Below are 27,275 nucleotides of genomic sequence, written 5' to 3'. Positions count from 1 at the left end.
TAATTTTTAAAGGCTAATTGAGCATTAGAAAACCCTTTTGCAATTGTAATCGAACCCACAAATGTAATCAAACCCACAAATGCTGATGGTCCAGTTACTCAACTAGTCTAAAGAAGGCCAGTTTTATTGCTTTTTAATCAGAACCGTTTTCAGCTGTGTTAACATAATTTCAAAAGGGTTTTCTAATGATCAATTAGCGTTTTAAAATGAAAGGACATTTCTAAGTGACCTCAAACTTTTGAACGGTAGTGTATATGGAGACTTTTAGTGCCAGAAATGTGTTAATATGGGCTAATAGCAGTAAGGCCAAATACAATTTGTAATTTTTACGGCTTGGACAGGACTTAGACTGTTAGGTGCCAAAAATAAGGGGTTTAAAGCATGTGAAAACAAATACATGTTTTCTCATCTTATCTCTGCTATAGGACAGACACTTCAGAACAAACTTTTTTTTGTTCCATGTATTGAATCTGTTATTCAAGGCATTTCTATGGGCTAATGGAAGTAAAGAATGTGCTCATGCAACAAATGTTTGTGCATCGTATCAGAGCACATGTATCAAGATGGAGAGATGCTCATCCCTAGCCACACCCATTCTTCTGCTTCAATGACCCTTCTATTAACACGCTCCCCCCTACATACGTGTGTTCTGATCCAGAGTGAAGCGTCTGGGCTACTACGACCACACCCAGAGGCAGCTGGGGGAGAGGGCCCTGTACGTGTTCCCAGCCAAGGGAGACATCACCTGTGAGTGGCCCGACGGAGCCCCCGGACTCCCGGAGGACCCCGTAGCCAGGAAGGTGTGTGAGTGAGGAGGAAAGGGAGACGAATTGTTTCTATATATACAATACCAGTCAAAGGTTCAGACACACCTACTAGTTCATGGGTTTTTCTTTATTTTAACGATTTTCTACATTGTAGAATAATAGTGAAGACATAAAAAAAATGAAATAACACATATGGAATCATGTTGTAACCAAAAACATGTTAAACAAATCAAGATATATTTGACATTATTCAAAGTAGCCACCCTTTGCCTTGATGACAGCATTGCACACTCTTGGCATTCTCTCAACCAGCTTCATGAGGTAGTCACCTGGAATGCATTTCAATTAACAATTTCTTTCCTTGATGCATTTGAGCCATTCAGTTGTGTTGTGACGAGGTAGGGGGGGTATACAGAAGATAGCCCTATTTGGTAAAATACCATAGAGAAATGACAGTCCATTACTTTAAGACATGAAGGTCAGTCAATCTGGAACATTTCAAGAACTTTGCAGGTTTATTCAAGTACAGTCGCAAAAACCATCAAGCGCTATGATGAAACTGGCTCTCATGAGGACCGCCACAAGAAAGGAAGATCCAGAGGATAAGTTCATAAGTTAACTGCACCTCAGATTGCAGCCCAAATAAATACTACACAGAGTTCAAGTAACGGACACATCTCAACATCAACTGTTCAGAGGAGACTGCCTTCATGGTCGAATTGTTGAAAAGAAACCACTACTAAAGGACACCAATAAGAAGAGATTTGCTTGGGCCAAGAAACACGAGCAATGGACATTAGATGGGTGAAAATCTGTCCTTTTGGTCTTCGTCCAAATTTGAGATTTGTGGTTCCAACTGCCGTGTCTTTGTGAGACGCAGAGTAGGTGAACGGAGGATCTATGCATGTGTGGTTCCCACCGTGAAGCATGGAGGAGGTGGTGTGGGGGTGCTTTGCTGGTGACACTGTCTGTGATTTATTTAGAATTCAAGGCACACTTAACCTGCATGGATACCACAGCATTCTGCAGCAATACGCCATCCCATCTGGTTTGCGCTTAGTGGGACCATCATTTGTTTTTCAACAGGACAATGACCCAACACACTTCCAGGCTGTGTAAGAGCTATTTTGCCAAGAATGAGAGTGATGGAGTGCTGCATCGGCTCACCTGACCTCATCCCAATTGAGATGGTTTGTGATGAGTTGGACCGCAGAGTGAAGGAAAAGCAGCCAACAAGTGCTCCGCATATGTGGGAACTCCTTCAAGACTGTTGGAAAAGCATTCCAGGTGAAGCTGGTTTTGAGAGCGCCAAGAGTCTGCAAAGCTGTCATCAAAGCAAAGGGAAGAATACTTTGAAGAATCTCAAATGTAAAATATATTTTGATTTGGTGAACACTTCTTTGTTGTGGTTGGTTACTACATGATTCCATGTGTTATTTCATAGTTTTGAAGTCTTCACTATTATTTCTACAATGTAGGAAATAGTAAAAATAAACACCCTTGAATGAGTAGGTGTCCAAACTTTAGACTGGTATTGTGCGTGCCTGTCCCAATTTTTTGTGTCTTGTATTTTTGGAAACAATGTTTCCTCTATATGCAGAGATACTCCATGTATCCAACTTTCTTCCCTCGTTGCATGCACTAACAACTGTGTGTTTGCCATGGTTCGTGTTATGTCAGTGTCCTATGACAATGTCCTTCCTGCAGTTGAAAAGAATGTTCAAGAAGGAGTCGTTAGTGAAGAAGACCAATGAGAATGCAGAGACACAAGGTGCAAACCAGCACTCCACCGACAAGACGGACAGTGTTTACGGTACATGCTGATTTTGATTTATGTCTGTTGGTCATCAGAAATGTTGCCTTGTCATGTTTTGTCAGATATCCTCACTTAAACAGATGACGAGCTCAAACTCCAGTTGTCGAATCATTTTAGCTCCATACAGTCTACACCTGATAACTGGCCATCTGATAACTGCACACCTTGTGCAGGGTAGTTCGCCCCACAATTAAAATCTATTCTTCATGCTTTGCTCAGTCCCAAGTCACTGCTTATACCACTAGTCAATTATACATGTAAAACCAACTCAACGACCATCACCCGTGTCCTCTCCCCCCTCCTCACACCCAGGTGACCTCAAGCCAGACAACACCCACCCAGACCCCACTGACCACACCGCCCTCCCCCGCCCTCACCACCCCAACAACGGCCCCAACCACGCCCTCCAGCCCTTGACCCTGTGCGCTCCTCCCTCTGACCCATGGCCCGAGCCCACGGAGCAGGACGCAGACGACGAGGCTGGGGCGGAGGACACGGACGACACCTTGTCGCTGACGTCATCGGCAAGCAGCACGGCGTCGTCGCAGAGCGGCGGTCTGGGGGGCCTGAACAGGAAGAAGAGCATCCCTCTGTCCATCCGCAACCTGAAGAGGAAGCACAAGAAGAAGAGGACCAAGTTCTCCCGCGAGTTCAAGCCCGGCGACAGGTGAGCCAGTTATCAGTCAAATCCGTTTGTATTCATGGTATGCTATGTGACTAAATGTAGCAGACTACAATTGTATATAAATGGCTACAAACGTAGCAGGCTAGGCCACACTTTAGTCCTCTCCCCTCTTCTGCTTTCTCTCCCTCCCGCACTCCCTTTCTTTCTGAACTTCTGCAATTCCTCCCTCTCTTGCAATTCCTTGCAATTCCTCCCCCTCCCTTTTTCTCTCTCCATTCAGGAGATGGCCCCTCCCTGGCCATCTCCTTCTCTCCTTGGCACGTGTAAAGGATGATCAATAGCTTGCTGGCAAGAATTCGGCTTCCCGCTGGCAAAAATGCTGCATCCTTGAACCCAGTGTCACTTATTTATTATGGTCACATTCACCGGATAGGTGCAGTGAAAAGTGTTGTTTTACATGGTCAGCCACAGCAGTACGGCGCACCTGGAGAAAATGAGGGTGAAGTGCCTTGCTCAAGGGCACATCATGCCTCTCCCAGCCTTGTACAGATATACAATCACATCATTATCCTCTGTCTTAGGCCAGAGACAGGGGCTGCACCCGAAATGGCACCCTACTCCCTATGTAGTACACTACTTTTGTCAAAAATAGAGCACTGCATGGGGAATAGGGTGCCACTTCCATTTGGGACGCTTACACACAGAGCCGATCAACTTACACCCACTCCCCCAGCCGAACGGACCAGTGTTCATCGATCCAACATCTTGTCTCCCAGAAAATGTCCTCTCCTTACGAACTTTCTGATGGCTTGATACTAACTACGGCGATCGATTTCAGGCTGTTTTCTCAGAGCAGATGTCTGCTAATGACCCGGGTTGTTGTTATTAGGCTGTGTGGCTGCTGCCAGTGACGGTGTGACCTGGCCTTGTTTTCAAATCTTGAACCAGTCTAGCACCACTATATAGTACCAATCTAGTGCCAATCCAGTACTTTTCCTAGTACCAATTTGAATCTAGTACATATAACAATCCAAAGGTTATACTTGCATAAACCTAGTATTATTGTTGCAATGTGAAAATGAATACGCTCGCTACCACACTTGCTCTCTTTGTGGTCCTTTGACTAAAAACTAAATAGTTAAGTTCCTATGTTGTAAAAATCACACCGGTACCCACAATTAGGCCCAGCTCTGCACCATTAGTTTGACCTTTCCAAATAGGATGAAGTTTGGGTCAATGTAACCTTTTCTCAAGACATTGCAGAATTCAAGTACTTTAAATTCTACCAGGCGCCATTCGAACGCGGCAGGTTTTCCAAGGCTGCACATCTGAAATGGCAACCCCTTCCCTATATAGTGTACTAATTTTGACCAGAGCCTTGGTTAAAAGTAGTGCATTATACAGGTAATATGCTGCCCAAGGCTGTGATTTCCCTCCTTTTAAACTGCCTTGTAGATCACATCTGGTGGTTAAATATAGCTGACAGCTGATAAATCATGTAGCATGTGCTTAGGTGTGCCCAGATAACATCCAGGTCCTCTGATTGAAAGAGACAGACGGCGCGAGAGAGGGGGGGAAAGGGTGATGGAGAGGGAGACTGAGGGTAAAAGAGCAAGGGAGATCAAGGGGGAGAAAAAAGCTGAGATTGAGTTGCGGGAGGGAGAGCGAGAGGAAGATTGATTGGGGGAATAAAACGGCAAGGGGGAGGTAGTGACTGAAGTTAAGAGGCAGAGCAAGGGGAAAGTGGCTGAATTCTAGTGGGGGATTGATTTAAAGAAAAGACACGACATGAGATGCAAACTCAGCAAAAAATAAAATAAACGTCCCCTTTTCAGGACCCTGTCTTTCAAAGATAATTCGTAGAAAATCAAATAACTTCACAGATCTTCATTGTAAAGGGTTTAAACACTGTTTCCCATGCTTGTTCAATTAACCATAAACAATTAATGAACATGTACCTATGGAACAGTCACTAACAGCTTACAGAGGGTAGGCAATTAATGTCAGTTATGAAAGTTTAGGACACTAAATAGGCCTTTCTACTGACTCTGAAAAACGCCCAGGGTCCCTGCTCATCTGCGTGAATGTGCCTTAGGCATGCTGCAAGGAGGCATGAGGACTGCAGATGTGGCCAGGGCAATAAATGCCTGAGACAGGACGGACAGCTGACAGGACGGATGATCGTCCTCGCAGTGGTAAAAACACCTGCACAGGATCGGTACATCCGAACATCACACCTGCAGGACAGGTACAGGATGGCAACAACTGCCCGAGTTACACCAGGAATGCAAAATCCCTCCATCAGTGCTCAGACTGTCCGCAATAGGCTGAGAGAGGCTGGACTGAGGGCTTGTAGGCCTGTTGTAAGGCAGGTGGGCACAAACCCACCGTCGCTGGACCAGACAGGACTGGCAAAAAGTGCTCTTCACTGACGAGCCGCGGTTTTGTCTCACCAGGGGTGATGGTCGGATTCGTGTTTATTGTCGAAGGAATGAGCGTTACACCGAGGCCTCTACTGTGGAGCGGGATCGATTTGGAGGTGGAGGGTCCGTCATGGTCTGGGGCTGTGTGTCACAGCATCATCGGATTGAACTTGTTGTCATTGCAGGCAATCTCAACGCTGTGCGTTACAGAGACGTCCTCCTCCCTCATGTGGTACCCTTCCTGCAGGCTCATTCTGACTTGACCCTCCAGCATGACAATACCACCAGCCATACTGCTCGTTCTGTGCGTGATTTCCTGCAAGACAGGAATGTCAGTGTTCTGCCATCGCCAGCAAAGAGCCTGGATCTCAATCCCATTGATCACATCTGGGACCTGTTGGATCGGAGGGTGAGAACTATGACCATTCCCCCCAGAAATGTCCGGGAACTTGCAGGTGCCTTGGTGGAAGTGTGGGGTAACATCTCACAGCAAGAACTGACAAATCTGGTGCAGTCCATGAGGAGGAGATGCACTGCAGTACTTAATGCAGCTGGTGGCCACACCAGATATTGTTACTTTTGATTTTGACCCCCTTTTGTTCAGGGACACATTATTCCATTTCCGTTAGTCACATGTCTGTGGAACTTGTTCAGTTTTTCTCAGTTGAATCTTGTTATGTTCATACAAATACAGTTGAAGTCGGAAGTTTACATACACTTAGGTTGGAGTCATTAAAACTCGTTTTTCAACCACTCCACAAATTTCTTGTTAACAAACTATAGTTTTGGCAAGTCGGTTAGGACAAGTCATTTTTCCAACAATTGTTTACAGACAGATTATTTCACTTGTAATTCGCTGTATCACAATTCCAGTGGGTCAGAATTTTACATACACTAAGTTGACTGTGCCTTTAAACAGCTTGGAAAATTCCAGAAAATGATGTCATGACTTTAGAAGCTTCTGATAGGCTAATTGACATAATTTGAGTCAATTGGAGGTGTACCTGTGGATGTATTTCAAGGCCTACCTTCAAACTCAGTGCCTCTTTGCTTGACGACATGGGAAAATCAAAAGAAATCAGCCAGGACCTCAGAAAAAATTGTAGACCTCCAAGTCTGGTTCATCCTTGGGAACAATTTCCAAATGCCTGAAGGTACCATGTTCAGCTGTATAAACAATAGTACGCAAGCATAAACACCATGGGTCCACGCAGCCGTCATACCGCTCAGGAAGGAGACGCGTTCTGTCTCCTAGAGATGAACGTACTTTGGTGCGAAAAGTGCAAATCAATCTCAGAACAGCAGCAAAGGACCTTGTGAAGATGCTGGAGGAAACGGGTACAAAAGTATCTATATCTACAGTAATAATTTGTCCTATATCAACAACCTGAAAGGCTGTTTAGCAAGGAAGAAGCCACTGATGACCATCTTTACCATCGTTATGTTAGGAGGAAAAAGGGGGATGCTTGCAAGCTGAAGAACACCATCCCAACCGTGAAGCACGGAGGTGGCGACAGCATGTTGTGGGGGTGCTTTTCTGCAGGAGAGACTGGTGCACTTTTCAAAATAGATGGCATCATGAGGCAGGAAAATTGTGGATATATTGAAGCATCATCTCAGGACATCAGTCAGGAAGTTCAAGCTTGAACGCAAATGGGTCTTCCAAATGGACAATGACCCCAAGCATACTTCCAAAGTTGTGGCAAAATGGCTTAAGGACAACAAAGTCAAGGTATTGGAGTGGCCATCACAAAGCCTTGACCTCAATCCTATAGAAAATGTGTGGGCAGAACTGAAAAAGCATGTGCAAGCAAGGAGGCCTACAAACCTGACTCAGTTACGCCAGCTCTGTCAGGAGGAATGAGCCAAAATTCTCCCAACTTATTGTGGGAAGCTTGTGGAAGGCTACCTGAAACGTTTGACCCAAGTTAAACAATTTAAAGGCAATGCTACCAAACACTCAATTAGTATATGTAAACTTCTGACCCACTGGGAATGTGATGAAAGAAATAAAAGCTGAAAAATCATTCTCTCTACTATTTTTCTGACATTTCACATTCTTAAAATAAAGTGGTGATCCTAACTGACTTAATAAAGCGAATTTTTACGAGGATTAAATGTCAGGAATTGTCAGTATTTGGCTAAGGTGTATGTAAACTTCTGACTTCAACTGTATTTACACATGTTAAGTTTGCTGAAAATAAACGCAGTTGACAGTGAGAGGACTTTTCTTTTTTTGCTGAGTTTATATTATGGGTGGAGGGAGACCGTGACAGAGGAGATCAGGCTCCACTCACCCTGCGATATCTTTGATTGGCTCAGTTTAACATTACATTCTATAACCTGTAGGCATTTTCCACTCTTAACCAGAACTTCTTGCTGAAATAGTTGTTTGTGAAGTGCCTTGTCAGTGAAGACACAAATTCCAGTACTAGTTACTAAGTCACTGGTTCTATTATCTACCGTCTCCCTGTTTTTTACCGTCAGGGTGGCGGTAGAGGTGGTGTCCACCAAGACCTCGGCCGACGTCCTCTGGAAGGACGGCCGTATGGAGACCCTCATCCGCTCCAATGACCTCATCCCCATCCAGCACCTGGACAACCACGAGTTCTGCCCCGGAGACTTTGTTGTCGACAAACGACGTAAGTAGCTAGCGCTCTTCACACTCGTCTTCAGGCCTTGTACAGTGCATTCGGAAATTAATCAGACCTTTTTTCCACATTTTGTTACGTTACAGCCTTACATTTAAGTCATTTAGCAGACGCTCTTATCCAGAGCGACTTACAAATTGGTGCATTCACCTTATGACATCCAGTGGAACAACCACTTTACAATAGTGCATCTAAATATTTTAAGGGGGGGGGGGGGGTCAGAAGGATTACTTTATCCTATCCTAGGTATTCCTTGAAGAGGTGGGGTTTCAGGTGTCTCCGGAAGGTGGTGATTGACTCCGCTGTCCTGGCGTCGTGAGGGAGTTTGTTCCACCATTGGGGTGCCAGAGCAGCGAACAGTTTTGACTGGGCTGAGCGGGAACTGTACTTCCTCAGTGGTAGGGAGGCGAGCAGGCCAGAGGTGGATGAACGCAGTGCCCTTGTTTGGGTGTAGGGCCTGATCAGAGCCTGAAGGTACTGAGGTGCCGTTCCCCTCACAGCTCCATAGGCAAGCACCATGGTCTTGTAGCGGATGCGAGCTTCAACTGGAAGCCAGTGGAGAGAGCGGAGGAGCGGGGTGACGTGAGAGAACTTGGGAAGGTTGAACACCAGACGGGCTGCGGCGTTCTGGATGAGTTGTAGGGGTTTAATGGCACAGGCAGGGAGCCCAGCCAACAGCGAGTTGCAGTAATCCAGACGGGAGATGACAAGTGCCTGGATTAGGACCTGCGCCGCTTCCTGTGTGAGGCAGGGTCGTACTCTGCGGATGTTGTAGAGCATGAACCTACAGGAACGGGCCACCGCCTTGATGTTAGTTGAGAACGACAGGGTGTTGTCCAGGGTCACGCCAAGGTTCTTAGCGCTCTGGGAGGAGGACACAATGGAGTTGTCAACCGTGATGGCGAGATCATGGAACGGGCAGTCCTTCCCCGGGAGGAAGAGCAGCTCCGTCTTGCCGAGGTTCAGCTTGAGGTGGTGGTCCGTCATCCACACTGATATGTCTGCCAGACATGCAGAGATGCGATTCGCCACCTGGTCATCAGAAGGGGGAAAGGAGAAGATTAATTGTGTGTCGTCTGCATAGCAATGATAGGAGAGACCATGTGAGGTTATGACAGAGCCAAGTGACTTGGTGTATAGCGAGAATAGGAGAGGGCCTAGAACAGAGCCCTGGGGGACACCAGTGGTGAGAGCACGTGGTGAGGAGACAGATTCTCGCCACGCCACCTGGTAGGAGCGACCTGTCAGGTAGGACGCAATCCAAGCGTGGGCCGCGCCGGAGATGCCCAACTCGGAGAGGGTGGAGAGGAGGATCTGATGGTTCACAGTATCGAAGGCAGCCGATAGGTCTAGGAGGATGAGAGCAGAGGAGAGAGAGTTAGCTTTAGCAGTGCGGAGCGCCTCCGTGATACAGAGAAGAGCAGTCTCAGTTGAATGACTAGTCTTGAAACCTGACTGATTTGGATCAAGAAGGTCATTCTGAGAGAGATAGCGGGAGAGCTGGCCGAGGACGGCACGTTCGAGAGTTTTGGAGAGAAAAGAAAGAAGGGATACTGGTCTGTAGTTGTTGACATCGGAGGGATCGAGTGTAGGTTTTTTCAGCAGGGGTGCAACTCTCGCTCTCTTGAAGACGGAAGGGACGTAGCCAGCGGTCAAGGATGAGTTGATGAGCGAGGTGAGGTAAGGGAGAAGGTCTCCGGAAATGGTCTGGAGAAGAGAGGAGGGGATAGGGTCAAGCGGGCAGGTTGTTGGGCGGCCGGCCGTCACAAGACGCGAGATTTCATCTGGAGAGAGAGGGGAGAAAGAGGTCAGAGCACAGGGTAGGGCAGTGTGAGCAGAACCAGCGGTGTCGTTTGACTTAGCAAACGAGGATCGGATGTCGTCGACCTTCTTTTCAAAATGGTTGACGAAGTCATCTGCAGAGAGGGAGGAGGGGGGAGGAGGGGGAGGAGGATTCAGGAGGGAGGAGAAGGTGGCAAAGAGCTTCCTAGGGTTAGAGGCAGATGCTTGGAATTTAGAGTGGTAGAAAGTGGCTTTAGCAGCAGAGACAGAAGAGGAAAATGTAGAGAGGAGGGAGTGAAAGGATGCCAGGTCCGCAGGGAGGCGAGTTTTCCTCCATTTCCGCTCGGCTGCCCGGAGCCCTGTTCTGTGAGCTCGCAATGAGTCGTCGAGCCACGGAGCAGGAGGGGAGGACCGAGCCGGCCTGGAGGATAGGGGACATAGAGAGTCAAAGGATGCAGAAAGGGAGGAGAGGAGGGTTGAGGAGGCAGAATCAGGAGATAGGTTGGAGAAGGTTTGAGCAGAGGGAAGAGATGATAGGATGGAAGAGGAGAGAGTAGCGGGGGAGAGAGAGCGAAGGTTGGGACGGCGCGATACCATCCGAGTAGGGGCAGTGTGGGAAGTGATGGATGAGAGCGAGAGGGAAAAGGATACAAGGTAGTGGTCGGAGACTTGGAGGGGAGTTGCAATGAGGTTAGTGGAAGAACAGCATCTAGTAAAGATGAGGTCAAGCGTATTGCCTGCCTTGTGAGTAGGGGGGGAAGGTGAGAGGGTGAGGTGAGGAGAGGAGTGGAAAGAAGGAGGCAGAGAGGAATGAGTCAAAGGTAGACGTGGGGAGGTTAAAGTCACCCAGAACTGTGAGAGGTGAGCCGTCCTCAGGAAAGGAGCTTATCAGGGCATCAAGCTCATTGATGAACTCTCCAAGGGAACCTGGAGGGCGATAAATGATAAGGATGTTAAGCTTGAAAGGGCTGGTAACTGTGACAGCATGGAATTCAAAGGAGGCGATAGACAGATGGGTAAGGGGAGAAAGGGAGAAAGACCACTTGGGAGAGATGAGGATCCCGGTGCCGCCACCCCGCTGACCAGAAGCTCTCGGGGGCCTTATTCTAAAATGGATTCGTCCCCCCCCCCTTATCAGTCCACACACAATAACCCATAATGGCAAAGCAAAAACTGGTTTTTAGACATTTTTGCAAATGTATACATTTTTTAAAACTGAAATATCACGTTTCCATAATTATTCACACCCTTTACTCAGTACTTTGTTGATGCACCTTTGGCAGCGATTACAGCCTCGTCTTCTTGGATATGATGCTACAGGCTTGGCACATTTGTATTTGGGGAGTTCCTCTCATTCTTCTCTGCAGATCCTCTCAATCTGTCAGGTTGGATGGGGAGCGTTGCTGCACAGCTATTTTCAGGCTCTGGCTGGGCCACTCAAGGACATTGAGGCTTGTCCTGAAGCCACTTCTGCGTTGTCCTGTTGGAAGGTGAACCTTCACCCCCGTCTGTCCTGAGCGCTCTGGTGCAGGTTTTCATCAAGGATCTCATTGTACTTTACTCCGTTCTATTGGAGTTTGCCAAAAGGCACCTAAAGACTCTGACCACGAGAAACAAGATTCTCTGGTCTGATAAAATGAAGATTGAACTTGTTGGCCTGAATGCCAAGCATCACGTCTGTAGGAAACCTGGCACCATCCCTACAGTGAAGCGTGGTGGCAGCATCATGCAGTGAGGATGTTTTTCAGCGGCAGGGACTGGGAGACTGGTCAGGATCGAGGCAAAGATGAAAGGAGCAAAGTACAGAGATCCTTGATGAAAACCTGCTCCAGAGCGCTCAGTTCCTCAGACTGGGGTGAAGGTTCACCTTCCAACAGGACAACGACCTTAAGCACACAGCCAAGACAACGCAGGAGTGGCTTCGGGACAAGCCTCTGAATGTTCTTGTTGCGTCATACCCAAAAAGACTCTATGCTTTAGTCGCTGCCAAAGGTGCTATAACAAAGTACTGTTTTAAAGGGTCTGAATACCTATGCAAATGTGATATTTCAGTTTATTTGATTTTTTTGCTAACATTTCTCAACCTGATTTTCCTTTGTCATTATGGGGTATTGTGTGTAGATTGACGAGGGGAAAAACAATTTAATACATTTTAGAATAAGGCTGTACCCTAACAAAATATTGAATAAGTCAAAGGGTCTGAATACTTTCCCGAATATATTGTACTGTGTGTGTGTGTGTATCATTGAACCCGTATTATCGGCATATTCAACAGCGTTATCTCCAATGTTTTGTGATTATTGGTGTTGTAAAAATGATAGCTAACGGGTTAGCAATTAGCATGTTAGACATTTCAGTCGAAATACTACTACTATCAGCTTTTATAAGCGGTTTAGCAAAAAATATACACTACCGTTCAAAAGTTTGGGGTCACTTAGAAATGTCCTTGTTTTTGAAAGAAAAGCACATATCAAATTGATCAGAAATACACTAGACTTTGCTGATGTTGTAAATGACTATTGTAGCTATGCAACCTGAGGCACAAAATGTAACTTCATCTCTGTCTTTCTGTGTGTGTGTGTGTGTGTGTGTGTGTGTGTCTCTGTGTGGTCACACAGCCCAAGCCCCTACGGACCCGGGCGTGTACGGGGTCATCCAGTCGGGCGACCACAAAGGCAGGACGTGTGCTGTGAAGTGGATCAAACTCAACGCCTCCAGCGACGACGTGGAGGTCAGTCTGCTGGGCATTGTGGGTCGGCTCGTGTCGCCGGGGGAACAACCTTTTTTTTTATTTATTTTTTAAATATATATTCCATTAATAGCTCTAAAGAAGTTGAATTTGGGAAAATCTGAAATGATTCTATTCTAAATGAGCCTATTCCACATTACCCTATTCCACAGTGCGCTACTTTGGGCCAAAGCAATAGCCCCAGGGTCCTATTTCTCTGCTCAAAAACAGTGCACTATACAGGGTGGCTTATAGTGTCATTTGAGCTGCATGATATCAGTAATGGATGGTGGTTTTGTTTGTTTAGGTCACAGGAGAAGAGGAGGATGTTAGTGTGTACGACATCGCCGACCACCCAGACTTCCACTTCCGTACCACTGATATCGTCATCAGGATAGGGAACTCTGAGAACGGGCGAAATACGGAGTGCGAGAACGATGTAAGTTCAAAAAATGTCTTTAATTTTGGTTGTTGACATGTTAGTACTTTTCCCTGTGGTGCTTGGAGTGTTCTTTGCCGGTCCACGTTGTACCGATGCTTTGGCCTGGTTACAGATCCATCATAGTTGCTAAAAGCGTGATCTGAAAGGAAATATCATCCAGTATGGTACTATAGTGTAGAAAGAGTATTATCACATACCGTTTTTTGAATCTTTTTTTTTTACCTGCCCAGACGTCAGTAGGTCAGGTCTTCAGAGTGGACGTGAGCAGCAAGGTGGAGGTGGTGTGGGCCGACAACTCCATGACCATCGTCCTACCACAGGTACTCATGGTAATTGTAGTCTTTCTGTCCCTCACATGCGGTAGGTGTAGTGGTCATTAATCGGTGGCTCTATTGGTTTCTGTTAATGTTCTGTTGGCTTGTGTTCACCATGTCAATGAAGTGTGCTACTGCTGTACCTTCTTGCTCCGGTTTCTGTTCATGCTAATTATGTGTTGGTGCTATCTTTTCAATCTGAATTTGTGTTGCAGTTAGCATGCTGCAGAGTGACTTGCATGCTGCCCTTTTAAAAATGTATTATTCTATAACAACATTTTGATATTGACACAAAAAGCACTCGATGAGTGTTAGCAATGATTAATCAGTGCGTATAAACGAGGTGATTTTGTTTTTCTCTTTAACCCCCCCCCTCAATCTAGCACCTGTACAACGTGGAGTCTGAGATCGAGGAGACTGACTATGACTCTGTAGAGGAGAGCAGCAGTGGCCTGTCCACGGAGGAGTGGGAGGACGAGAGCGACAGCTGGGAGACTGACAACGGCCTGACCACCAACGAGGACGACCAGCACCCCGCCAACGACGACACCGCCACCCCGGCCCCCACCCCCACCGGCTCCAGCCCCTTCATCATCCCCCCAGAGGAGGGCGGCAAAGCAGGGGCCACCACCCCCACCAAGCCACCTAACTCCTCAGAGGACCTGGAGGGAGCTGGGGCTATAGTCAGCCCAGGCACCGGTGCTGGAGGAACCACCCCTGGAGCAGGAGGGGGTGATGCCGCAGAGAAGCTCCCCGGGAAAGAGGGCACACCGCGGGGCTTCCGTGAACTCAAGGAGGCCCTGAAGATCCTGGAGAGCCTGAAGAACATGACGGTAGAGCAGCTATGGACCGGCGTCTCGCCTACCTCGCCCACGTCCGGGGCCGCGCCCGCCGCCAACGGGACTAACGCCAACGCCGCCACTGCCATCACGCCAGAGAAGCCCACCAAGGAGAAGCGCTTCCTGGATGACATCAAGAAGCTCCAGGAGAACCTGAGGAAGACCCTAGACAATGTGGCCATCGTGGAGGAGGAGCGGATGGAGGCGGTGGTGGAGGGCGGGGCAGGAGGAAGTGGGAGTACGGAGGGAGGGGAAAGAGGGGGCGAAGAAAGGCCCCAGGAGGAGGCGGCAGCGGCGAAGACGCCATGCACGGCGCCAGAGTGGCCAAGCGATACGCCTGTTCTGTGCCAACAGAGTGGTGGCAAGCCCGGAGTCACCTTCACCAGTGCCAAGGGAGAGGTGTTCTCTGTGCTGGAGTGGTCACCAGGTGAGGATGCAATACTGCGCTTTTAGCTTGTCATGGTTTGTCTTTGTTACTGAGACATCCACTAAACTAGTAGTACAGGGAGAAGAATACACTTCATACTTAAATACCCCCAAAAATGCCCTCTTTGAACATTTTTAAATGCACTGGTCCATTACTTAAAATGGCCTTTTCAAATACTCACTAAATGCCTTGTTAGAATACCAAAACATTTATCTGACTCCTGCCAGACACCCACACCTTTAAGAAGATGGAGTTCCAGCCGGCCGAGGCCAAGAAGTTTTTCAGCACCGTGAGGAAGGAGATGGCTCTGCTGGCCACCTCGCTGCCCGACGGCATCATGGTCAAAACCTTCGAGGACCGCATGGTACGCTCACCGACACCTGAGAAGAGAGACGTTTGGAAGTGATCCGAATGTAGTCGATTACAGTCAAGTGTTAAATTGCATCAGACCACTTTTCAGTGGCTTAAGTGACTCAGGTTTTGAGCTGCCAGTTTCTCTGCACTCATTAAACCCTTGATATAAAAACTCTTCATGCTGTTATTTTTGAAGATAAGTGATCATTTTGATAGTGATCATGTGCTACTCTCGTTGACATTTGTGATTCCCAATTCCTCTCCTCTTTCTTCACCCTGTCCCTCTCTCTTCATAGGACCTGTTCTCGGCCCTGATCAAGGGGCCCACGCGCACCCCTTACGAGGACGGCCTGTTCCTTTTCGACATCCAGCTACCAAATATTTACCCGTCGGTGCCGCCCCTCTTCCGCTACCTGTCACAGTGCAGCGGGCGCCTCAACCCCAACCTCTACGACAACGGCAAGGTCTGCGTCAGCCTGCTGGGCACCTGGATTGGCAAGGTAAAAGTAGACCTTTACCCCTCCCGAAAAAAGTGTGATACTTGGTATTTTTGCTATTTTAGTAGGATTCTCATTAGCGGTTGCAAAAGCAGCAGCTACTCTTCCTGGGGCCCACACAAAACATGAAACATGACATAATACAGAACATCAAGGATAGAAAGACAACAATAAAAAAAAAAATGAAAAAGGCACACAGCCTACATACCAATACCAATACATACATACACAAACTATCTAGGTCAAATACTTAGACCAACCATTACCTTCCCTTTGACTGTTATTAGGACCACCCATTACCTTCCCTTTGACTGTTATTGGACCACCCATTACCTTCCCTTTGACTGTTATTAGGACCACCCATTACCTTCCCTTTGACTGTTATTGGACCACCCATTACCTTCCCTTTGACTGTTATTAGGACCACCCATTACCTTCCCTTTGACTGTTATAGGACCACCCATTACCTTCCCTTTGACTGTTATTAGGACCACCCATTACCTTCCCTTTGACTGTTATAGGACCACCCATTACCTTCCCTTTGACTGTTATAGGACCACCCATTACCTTCCCTTTGACTGTTATAGGACCACCCATTACCTTCCCTTTGACTGTTATTGGACCACCCATTACCTTCCCTTTGACTGTTATTAGGACCACCCATTACCTTCCCTTTGACTGTTATTAGGACCACCCATTACCTTCCCTTTGACTGTTATTAGGACCACCCATTACCTTCCCTTTGACTTTTTAAATATTATTTTGTACATTATCTGTTTGTATAAAATGTGCCTCACACTGTCTTCCCTGTTAATCCATCCACAGGGTACAGAGAGGTGGACCAGCAAGTCTAGCCTGCTGCAAGTGCTCATCTCCATCCAAGGCGAGTCTTAACTGACCTAACTAGACCTACTCTTAGTCACGCGCAGTCTAGATTCACCCCCCCCCCCACCTCATCCAGAATCTCTACCAGTCCGGTTTGGGTCCTTTAGGGCCACCCCTCCCAGTTGTCTTCCCTGCAGCAGAAGTGAATGTTTTATTCATGCCGTTCATTTGCTCATGTCTGCTTCGGCTACAGTGAGTGTCACACACCATCACCCTCTGACAAGACCGTTGTGGTTAAACTGCCTCACCTTCCAATCAGTAATATTCACCTCAGGATTTTGGAGACAATTATAGGATTTGTTGCCATCTCAAACTATGCTAATAGGTTTATTCAGGTTAATCCACAAAAGGCTAAATACATTTGAGTTGTCAAAGGTCTTTACGTACACTAGAATGAAGGGTTAATGTGTGAATGTCTTTGATTTCTAAGGTATTTGTGTCCTTTGTAACGTTACTGATCCAATGCAGCTGTTTTTATCTCAATATCAAATCATTTCTGGTTAACAATTAAGCACCTTACTGTGTTTGTTTTAAATTAAAATGGTGAAAAAGGAAACAAATCGCTTCTTAGCGAAGAGCAATTTCTTGAGCAATATTTTTGCTAGAACTGTCTGGAATTGGTCTGAGTGGGGAGGGGAAAACTGAAAACTAGCTGTTATTGGCAGAGGTTTGGAATTCTCTTAATGGTCTATTACCTAATTTACCGGTGCGCCTGGCACCTACTACCATACCCTGTTCAAAGGCACTTCAATCGTTTGTCTTGCCCAGTCACACTCTAAACGGCACACACATACAATCCAAGGCTTAAAATTCCTTCTTTAACCTGTCTCCTCCCCTTCGTCTACACTGTTTTGAAGTGGATTTAACAAGTGACAGCATTAAGCGATCATAGCTTTCACCTGGTCAGTCTGTTATGGACATTTGTATAGTCGCTGTATATAAAATGCAGGACAATCCCGTTTTTGACTGCGCTGGGCCTTTTTAATGCTTCATTGTGTGTCTAGAAGAATCTAAAAAGTGTGCTGTGTGTCTCTCCCAGGCCTGATCCTGGTCAACGAGCCCTACTACAATGAGGCAGGTTTCGACAGTGACCGGGGCCTGCAGGAGGGCTATGAGAACAGTCGCTGCTACAACGAGATGGCCCTCATCAAGATGGTGCAGTCCATGACCCAGCTGCTGCGGACTCCCATAGAGGTTGGGATACAGTTTGACACTAGATAAATCAAATCGGATCAATCTGTTTTGTGTAGATTTTGTATATGATTTGATTGTATTTGTGTGAATACAAAACGCAGTAAAAATCCTCCAAATAAACGGGCGGTTATTGTATGCTGATAGTTGCTGTACAAATTTAACCTGTAAGTCAAAGTGCCAAAGACGCATTTCAATTTTCTGAAGATTGAAGAAAAGGTTTATCTACTGGATGAGTTGGGGACAAATGGCAGGTGGTGATGGATAGTTATAGTTGAGTGGTTGTCGTGGTAGAGGTCTGTAAATATTGTACATATTTGTGTTTAAGTGTTTTTTTTTTATTGCATATCTTGTGTTTTTGAGCCACGAATTTACAGGTTAACTCTTTTTGGCTTGTTAGCTAGCTGGCGTATGTTTTTGTTTGGAAAAATGTGTCTGGACTTTTTTTTTGTTTCACCCGGCTGCCAGTTCATGATCTTTTGAACATAATTTGAGGAGTTGCCTGACGCTCAATAGGAATGGGAGATGGAGGCATACAGCAGTGCTGAGGCAGAGGGTTGGTCGTGAGGACGACTGGCTACTATTCTGAACTCTGTGTGCTGAGTTTTTGGCACCCAGGGCTGCTGAGGTATCAACCTAGTGGGTGCAACAGAGTGGACGAGGTCCAGTGGCTAAAAGACCCTCCATCACTATCCTCTGACCAGTTCCCTCCGCTCAAGCCGTGAACCGACCCTCTCCATCTTCGGACTAAAGACTTGGCCCATATTGGTTGACCTGTCATGATATATTGCTTGTTTGTTTTTTCTCTTGAAGCGCTTCGAGGTTCTATGAAAAGCCTTATAGAAGTTATAAATTATTCTTCTAGGTTATGATTCAGATCATGGGGATATTGAGCCATAATGATTTATCTTTCGTCTGTTTCCAAACAGGTGTTCCAGCAGGAGATCCGGCAGCACTTCACCTCTAGCGGCTGGCGCCTGGTGCACCGTCTGGAGGCCTGGCTGGAGCTCCACGAGCTAGCCGAGAGGGGCCCTCCGCCAAGACCATCCCGGGACAGGCCTCCCTCAGTGGGGCCTCTAGACGAGACACTCCCCTTGGATCTTCTGGCCCACAGTACCCCCAACAAGCCCCAGGGCACCGGGGATGAAGAGCTGGAGGACTCTGGCCTGAGCCTTTCCACCACCGCCGCTTCCCAGCAGGAGCTCAGCCAGAACTTGGACGGCGCCGTCTTGGCCAGTGAGGTGGCCGAGGCGAGCGTGGTGGTCTCCGGGTCTGTTAGGGCAGCCACCTCAGACTCTGCGGGCGGCAGCCAGCCGGCGGTGCGACCAAAGAAGCGCAGGAAGAGCTACCGGAGCTTCCTCCCCGAGCGGAGCGGGTACCCGGACATTGGCTTCCCCCTCTTTCCTCTCTCCAAGGGCTTTGTGAAGAGCGTGCGCAGCGTGCTGCTGCAGTACCGGGCCGCCCTGGCCGCCGCCACCGTCCCCGACCACATAGAGGACAAGTGACTAGTGACTCCCCCAACGCCCACCACCTCAAAGCCCACACTCCAAAAGCTGCACTGTGCCCCAAATGATTTCCCAAATAGCCCCCCGTACGCTCTGATCCCCCTTGCCCAACTGCTGCCCAGTGCCCCTGCCCCTCAGCCATCTATCTAGTGCACTCTTGCCCCCTCCTCCCCTCCCTCAGACCACTATAAGTTAACTGGGTGTATGCGCTTTTCCGTCAGTTTCCAGAGGCCAGACAGAGGCCAGATGTGAAGGGAGAGGAGTGGGAGTGTCTTATGGGGATCTAAGCCACGGACCATAAGCGCCCTGCCTCATATTGGATTCTCTGAGCTCTCATGGACACACAGACAAGAAGCGAGAGCCTCGACTGGAAGGCAGCGCCACACGTCTGCCCCTCGTGGACCCTCATAGGCCCTGACGGACGAGGAAGGAGAGGAGGAGAGATGCAGAGCTGGTTTGATTTAAAAAATAAAAAATAAAAAAAGTGCCATTGACTTGCATCGTCTATAGCTGCTGTAAGGGGAAGTGGAATTACCTGAAGAGAGACATTCTTTGTGAATTGCCGCCACAAATTCAATTTCTTAGCACAAATTAAAATGTTACTCCGCCGTGTCAATTGGATCTAAACTAAATGGAGACTGATTCTCAAAGCTGGGTTTTCTCTGAACTACATTTCCCAGTATGCCTGGCTCCTTTGAACCTGGCGGGTACCCTTAGCACCACCCTGCAGTCTCCAATCAACAGACAATCTCGGCAGGGCTGGGCACCTTTTGACATGCTGACGTATTGAGTTTCTTTTTAACGTGGATGTTACTGGTTGTTTGCTTTTTGCCCAGCTCCTCTTGTTCTTTCTCGCTTTAGACACACACACACACACACACACACACACACACACACACACACACACACACACACTATCTGAATGTTATTAACTGCCCACCTACAACAGCTTCACTCTGCTATGTTCTTGTTGGTTCCCTCGCCAATCGCTCGCACCAAAACATGTCGTTGCAGAAACACTTGAGTGACAAGTTTACATACTAATCACCACTTCTGGATGTTATATAACTTACTAGGCCCTACGGTATATCCCTGAGGAGAGACCTGGCTCTAGAATAGAGGAGTGCAGTTACACAGAACTATATGACCTTACCTCTCGGTAAAGTCAAATGAGCTCTTTAATATCTTTGACTGTAGAAAGTTTCCATTCTAAGACTTGATAACTTTCTGACACTGTACAGACTTTTTTTTAGTTATATCACCCATGTCGCTCTTAAGACTGAACTTGACATATTTTTTTTCTTCTACAAGGGATCAAGGCTAGGTTGAAAATACCCCGTTTAAGACCACGTTTGAAAATAAACACATTCATTGGACCAGGATTGGCATTGAAAACGTGACCAGCGGTCAGGGAATCACAGTTATGCTTATGTGATTGTTGAGTAGTTAGCTGAAATTCACTACAGGTTGTGTTTACTTTTCCACTTTGATGGCTAACTCTCTGTACTGCTAACATTCACTTCCATTAATTGTCTGTCTGGCGCTGGTCCGATGAACCGTTTTATTTTCGAACGCTTCTCCATGGAATTCTTACGTTGTCTTAACCTTCTCCATGTGCAAGGTAGTGATGTTTTTCCTTCCTTGCAGCTTTCATTGACCCTTTTGAGTCACTTAAAGGCTGGTCGTTCAGCATGGTCCTCCAGAGCTATCCCACAATCCTCTCTTCTGCTCACTCGTTGGGCCACTACTAGAAGTGGGAGCCACAACCTTGAACATGACGCGAGTAAAAACCGCTATCCATTCCATCACTAAATGAGTCTTATCTCAACATGTTGCCTTACTTGAATTGTTCTTCTTAAGATATGATCAGACCCTATGTACAGAGCTGCTTGTTACCCACTACATTCACCCCATTCCAGTGTTCAGAGGTTGGCCGTCTAACATCAGATCTGGGGTCAGTTTTCCCCGGACTTGTGCTTAATTTAACAATTCGGAGGTAGGAAAAATGTAAAAAACGAATAATAAATAAAACAACATAACTGATCCCAGATCTGCTTTGACAATGGCAACCCACAAGTTGAATGGTAAAGTTACACAGCTTCAGCCTCTGTATTCCAATGTTACTCTCAACTGCGTTTTGTTTGGTGATGGAGATTGATTGGAGTTTGTAGACAGATTGAGTGTGGATGCAGAAGGTTTTGATGAGCTTATATCTGATTTGGTTTTGTTCTTGCTCTTTGCCTTGAACATGATGGAGTGTCACTGTTTGTTCCCAAGATTGGAGTGGTATCCCGTTCTTTCATTTTCCCAGTTTAAAGGGTGAATGAGGCACTTTTGACAACATGGCCTCTGGCATAGTCATGCTTGTACTTTGTGATATTACTTTTATGTTTCTTTAAATTATTGCTGGTTTGTTTATACTTGCTTGAAAAATGGTCAAGTGTTCTATTTATTAACACAGGGAGCTTTTCTCTGTATAGCCACCAGGGGTCAGTGGTTCCATTGTGTGTGCCGAAGAATGAAAGAAGCCTGGTCCCAGACCTGTATGTTCTTTGACCAACTCCTTTGGCTGGTAGTTGATTTTAAAGCACAAACAGATTTAGGATCAAGTGTTAAAAGGAGTACTGTGAAAGAAAGTGCAGCGATTTAACGCCATCTGGTTATTATATAGCCTGGTACCAAATCTGTTTGTGCAGTCTTTGCCAAGAATGCACAAACAGATCTGGACCTGGGCTAGTTCTGATAGTGCTTCCTTGGTTATTTGAACCGTCGTTGTTTACATCCATCTGAAATATATTATGCTCTTGCTTTTTGCCAGATATTCTGTTGGTCCATTCCCCTTGTGCTTACCGGTGAACTGAAAACGAGGGCGTTGGCTAGTCTTTTTGCTTGGAACAAAGACGCTAAATGCTTAGTGTTCATGAGTGTGTGACAGTACAAAGTGCCATTGTAAATGAGTGAGATGAACTGGTTATTGTAAAGAACAAAAGAACAGGTGAATGGGATTTTGTATTTGTATTATTTTTCTCCTTCCACCTTAAAAAAAATATATAAATTCCTGTACCATGCATGGCAATCAGGCTTCCATTGCTTCTCTTCCTCCTCAACTTTCTTCCTCTTTTCTCTTTTGCTGCCTGTACAGTAAGCCCTGAAGGATGTTCCTTTTGATTTCCCATTTTAGGCTGCAGTACTTGTAGCGTTGCAGCCTTGGTTGGTTCCCGCCAACCTTCTCCTGTGTTTGCAACCATAGATCTCTCTCTCGCTCATGCACTTGTTTCTCCACTATTACAGAAAAAAATGTGAAGCCAGGTCTCGAGAAAAAAAACATGAAGGATTTCAAGCACATGAAGTTATGTACAATTTTCTGTGTATGTTTATATTCAGACGTATTCATTACTGCGAGAGATTTCCAGCCAAAGCATGTAACATGTTGCTTTAAGCCTTGAACGGACACAAGACTTGACTGTACCATGTGAACATTTTCACAGTGGGCTGTATTGGTAACTAATAAACTTATGATTTTTAGCCTGATCCCTCTGTACAGAAGTCATGACTATACTATAAATACCTATATTTAACAAACTTGAGCTCTGTAAGTGGTCATGAGAACGCTTGGGACATAAGTATGCATTTGCAGGTTTTTTTCTTCTTGATTTGTCATTTTTTACAGTTCCTTTCATTACGTTTCAAGACCTGTTTTTAAAGTGATGTATTAAACTTTGCAAGCAGTACCATGGTTACAAGTTGTCGCTTGTGGTGGATTGAATTTGGTTGTACAGCAGTTGTTTCAGTTGAGCTCACTCAAAGGACACAACAGCAACTTAATCTTGTTTATTCAAAAGAAACAAGTAAAATGTTTTGGTTTTCACTTTATTCGATTCAACATTTTGCCAAGTGGAAAAATAGAGCTCTGTATTCAACTCAAAGAATATCAATCAAGATTTGTAAAAAGAACAGTTACTTTCCCTTCACCAAATACACCGTCAATAAGACAACAGTCAAGCAGCAGCAGTAAGACCAAGATCTTTGGGAAAGTACCGGACTGAAGTTCTTCAGCTATACACCTTCAAGTGTCAACAATGGAGTATATTAGGGTCTGGGCCTGAGTTTTCACAAACTGGGACATTAAGCTTCATCAAACCTCCTTTTCCGTTCTTAAGCAAGCGCTCATTCAACTGGAAATGGGTTACTGGAGTAGGTCCGTTTCCTCATAAATTAAATATTGAAGATGAATAGGACCGGTGTCAGGGTTGTATGCCAAGTCTTCTAAGCGTCATAACAGTGCACACCCCTCTTCTCACAACTAAGGAGCAACATGTTCAAGGCACACCAAACAGTTTCAGGGGCTCTTTCTCAATCGTCTAAAATCTGTCCCTGTTTCCTTTCCTGCATTGCTCTGATCTGAAAACTGAGCAGGTGAAATCCTGCCAGCCTACTGATGAGTTTTCACCTGCCAAATATTTTCTAATCAGTGCAAACAAGCAGAGAAAATGAAGAGGGTAATAATTGAGAAAGCGCCAGGGACTGCATCACCAGCAAGGCAGGCAGACTTTGCGTAGGCTATGAGTAAGGCCCAGAGTTTTCTAGTCAAGTGAAGTGGTCAGGAACATCTCATGGCCCAAGCTACCTTAAAGGAATGGATTTTTAGCAGCATGTTTCAAGCCCGAGCGAAGCAGAATATTCCTGTGACAATCAATGGAGTCTGAACAACAATTGATCTCATGGAGGAACTGAAATAAGAGACTTTCATGTGCGTTTTGATATTCTCACCTCCATTTCCCCATCATAATGCTTCATGACTCATTGATTCCCAGCATGCTATGGGGCACGTTCCTCTGCCCAGGTGTTGCCGACGACTGCCAGAGCTTACAACTCCTAGATATGTATCAGCTAACCACAAATGTTATACTAGCAATTTGTCAGTCAACCCAACGTCTGAGCAGGGGAACGCGACCAAGGTAAGGATCGGAAAGGCAAGTGCTGCTGCTCTAAAATAGCAAGCAGTAGGGCGAGGAACGCCAGATGAGCTCATGCCCCTGAAAGTGTTAAAAGCAAAGTTAATCTTTGTACTTTAAACATCAATGCAAGATGCTTTCTTTTGCATGCAGCTAAAATCACATTTGTAATTTCTTTAAATATGTCATTTTGGTCTTCCCCCATTTTTATAATGATTTAGTCTGGCCTGACGACAGGTTTACAACAAAAACACAGTCATTGCACAATATCACATGAAATGGACATTTTTGCATTTTGGGAAAATCTTGTGGCTCAAATGTGCACTCAGTCATATCAGGGGCACTTCGTGGCTCCAAAAAATATAAACCGAGGCCCAATAACATTCTTTCAGGGTATCCCCCAGTTCCATGACCTCTTATCATCCCCTAAGGCAAACAAGATGAACATTCAGTGTCAATCAGAACCTTATGTTACACTGCTGTGGAGAATGAACATCATGTTTATCTGTGGAGAAGGGCTGTGTGCCAAGACCACGTCTGCGTCCCTATGGGCCCTGTTCAAAAGTAGTGCACTTTATAGAGAATAGGGTGCCATTTGGGATGCATCCCACACAATGCTGGTCCCTCAGGCAGCATTTAACAAGTCAATACTCTCCCTCATCCCTCCCTCTTTACCATCCCCTGACCAATGTGCTGTTTAATCAAGCACCCCCTCTCTTCCTTTTGTGTTTAAGGCAGAATAAATCGCCCTCGTCCCGAGAGTTCAGAATCAGTCCAGAAGAGGGCTATGACGAGCGTTAACTCAGGCTAGCTACTGTATTAGCATCACATTAGCCTTAGGTGGCTCTTGTCATCATTTCATAGTTCATCTTCTGTGTGTGTTTTAAAGCTTTATGATAAAGGTGAGGATTGCTGAGAAGGGGAAGGGGTCTGTACCGTGTGTGCGTGTAGCGTACTGTTGGTGTCAGCTGTAGCTGCAGGCAGACAAAAGCGACGGACTGCCCTGTGGTGCACTGCAGTGTCGAGAAAGGGAGGAGGGGATGGATGAATTGGATGGATGGGGGAGGGGTATGGGGCAAGACTGCAGTTGGAGACCTGATACAGGCACTACAAGTCATCAGTCACGTAACCTGGACCTGTGCTGCATGCCTTCCTTTGCAGGACAGGCCACAGCACAATAAATAGACTCTCACTCTAGGCCATTTTAAAGCTAGCGGTTCATGGAAATGTGAGGTATAAAACAAGCACATATCAAATTCCGTGAAGATATGTCTCCTTTAGTATACTTGTTTGCATGTCAATGTAAGGTGGCTGGTTGAAGAAGTCATGGAAGTACGGTGCGTTTTCAGCTCATCACAACAATGCCTGATCCAAAATAAACTCCAATCTTTTCAAATCCAAAACTGGTTATCGAGTAGTCCAGGGTCAGGGTCTAGGCCTTAGGATAAACTACTGACCCTCAAGATTCAAGCTTCAAGGTAATCAAAAACAACTGTGGTAATTGAGCATCAACGGTTGAGGGTAGATTTCGGCATCGGCGCAACTGTCCCCTTATTACTTGAGTTCAAATGAGTTGGTTTCTAATAATGTCAATGCTGGCTCCCGGAGATTGTATGTATCTTCCATATTTCCACTTCACAGCGGAAGAGAGCAGTGAAGGCATCTATCCAAACCCCATTCATTGCATAAGAAAGAAAATTGAAGTTGCAATGCCCTCCCATAGACATAAAGCATGACCAGGGTCTGTGAGGGACAGGGTCGGTGACTGACACTACATCATATGGTAAGGAGAATGGTAAGGAGAATGTTTGTATGTGTGGGTGGGTATGGTGGTGGGATTTGCAGTGGGGTGAAAATAAAACGTACCCAAGTCCATTAATCCCACCTCCCCTTTAGATGTGAGCAGGAAATGCTAATGCTAATTGTTAGCATAGCATCGTCCAGAAAATGCTAACTAATGTTAGCTTTTAGCGTAGCATATCTATTAGCATAACATGCTAACGCTAGCTATCCATCCAGTGGATCTTGTTTATAATCTAGTGATGAGCCTGGCTATCCCGCCGTGTACCTGGGCCTGGACCGGCCCATACTCCACCACCTCCCCATCCACCGTGATCACCCCTTTTGACGAGTAGGGCTCCAGCCGCAGCGCCCGCACCCGGGTGTACACCAGGTGGGGGCAGTTGTTGGCCAGGTGGGTGCCCTTCTCCATGGCCAGGAAGAGCCGGAGCAGGGCCGTGCGCGATATGCCTGCTCGTACGTATATCAGGTGGATGAGGCCGTCATCAAGTGTAGAGTCGGGCGCGGCATACAGGTCCTTTGCCAGGTGAGACTGGTACATGGCCAGCATGAGGACAAAGTCCTCCTCGGGCACCACCACCCAGTCGCTGGGCACCGGCTGGTCCAGGGGCACCAGGAGAGAGTCTGGCGGGCCTGTTAGGGTGGCATTTGCGGACATGGGTTCCAAATTCTTCGCCTTGAAGGCGTTGTTTGAGTTACGGGAGTTGTGGAAGGTGTGGTGGGCTGCGTTCTGGCACGGCGAGTCCTTCGAAGGTCGGCAGAGGAGGGTGGAGGAGCAGAATGCAGACGATGGCGGTTGGTGTTGAGGTGACATGCTTGTCATCTCCAACGAGACTGGCGATTGCCCATCCTCCTCCTCTCCATCCACCTCGTCAACCGGCAGGTATGCCAGACGGCCCTTATACACTCTCAACGATGCCAACCTGACCAATGTGCCCATGGTGAAGCGGGCGGCGCCCACGTGGCGGTACTTCTCGCTCTCAACATCCACGTCAGCCACGAAGCCCCAGGCCAGCGAGAGGAAGGAGAAGAGGCGCGTGGGGTTGGAGGGGCTGGAGCCCAGGTGGACGGAGGCCAGGTCCATGCGAGACACCAGGCCCTTACACAGCAGGAAGCCACAGCTGACCAGCAGCTCCTCGCTTGACACCGGCTGGGCCCTGTCAGAGGAGAGAGAAAGAGGGGGGAGAAGGAAGAGGGAGGGGAGAGAGAGGGGGGAGTTAGCGGTAGACACGACAGACAACAAAGACAAGCCCAGCTGGGAGAGGAGACTGGGG

The 27,275-nt window shown here is 46.8% G+C and overlaps 2 protein-coding genes across 3 annotated transcripts in view; one reads left to right on the top strand and one right to left on the bottom strand.

The window, feature by feature from the left end:
• The window catches only part of LOC139568679 ((E3-independent) E2 ubiquitin-conjugating enzyme UBE2O-like), a 45,711-nt gene extending 22,734 nt beyond the window's left edge, over window positions 1-22,977 (top strand). Inside the window, exons 8-20 of one of the 2 annotated variants that reach the window (XM_071390677.1) lie at window positions 659-800; window positions 2,475-2,580; window positions 2,896-3,250; window positions 8,119-8,273; window positions 12,683-12,795; window positions 13,100-13,231; window positions 13,465-13,563; window positions 13,932-14,814; window positions 15,042-15,178; window positions 15,465-15,668; window positions 16,491-16,548; window positions 17,590-17,744; window positions 18,671-22,977. In XM_071390677.1, coding sequence (XP_071246778.1) covers window positions 659-800; window positions 2,475-2,580; window positions 2,896-3,250; window positions 8,119-8,273; window positions 12,683-12,795; window positions 13,100-13,231; window positions 13,465-13,563; window positions 13,932-14,814; window positions 15,042-15,178; window positions 15,465-15,668; window positions 16,491-16,548; window positions 17,590-17,744; window positions 18,671-19,246 — 3,115 coding nt within the window. In that variant the 3' untranslated portion in view covers window positions 19,247-22,977. The remainder of the gene's footprint in view (window positions 1-658; window positions 801-2,474; window positions 2,581-2,895; window positions 3,251-8,118; window positions 8,274-12,682; window positions 12,796-13,099; window positions 13,232-13,464; window positions 13,564-13,931; window positions 14,815-15,041; window positions 15,179-15,464; window positions 15,669-16,490; window positions 16,549-17,589; window positions 17,745-18,670) is intronic. The other variant, XM_071390676.1, reaches the window with a different exon arrangement.
• LOC139568680 (sphingosine kinase 1-like) overlaps window positions 22,460-27,275 on the bottom strand; it is a 26,701-nt gene continuing 21,885 nt past the window's right edge. The window contains exon 5 of the mRNA XM_071390678.1: window positions 22,460-27,158. Within this exon, the coding sequence (XP_071246779.1) occupies window positions 26,231-27,158 (928 nt within the window). The 3' untranslated portion in view covers window positions 22,460-26,230. The remainder of the gene's footprint in view (window positions 27,159-27,275) is intronic.

The sequence above is a fragment of the Salvelinus alpinus genome, chromosome 2, assembly GCF_045679555.1.
Source record: "Salvelinus alpinus chromosome 2, SLU_Salpinus.1, whole genome shotgun sequence".
Classification (NCBI taxonomy): domain Eukaryota; kingdom Metazoa; phylum Chordata; class Actinopteri; order Salmoniformes; family Salmonidae; genus Salvelinus; species Salvelinus alpinus.
This window is presented reverse-complemented; position numbering and strand designations above follow the sequence as displayed.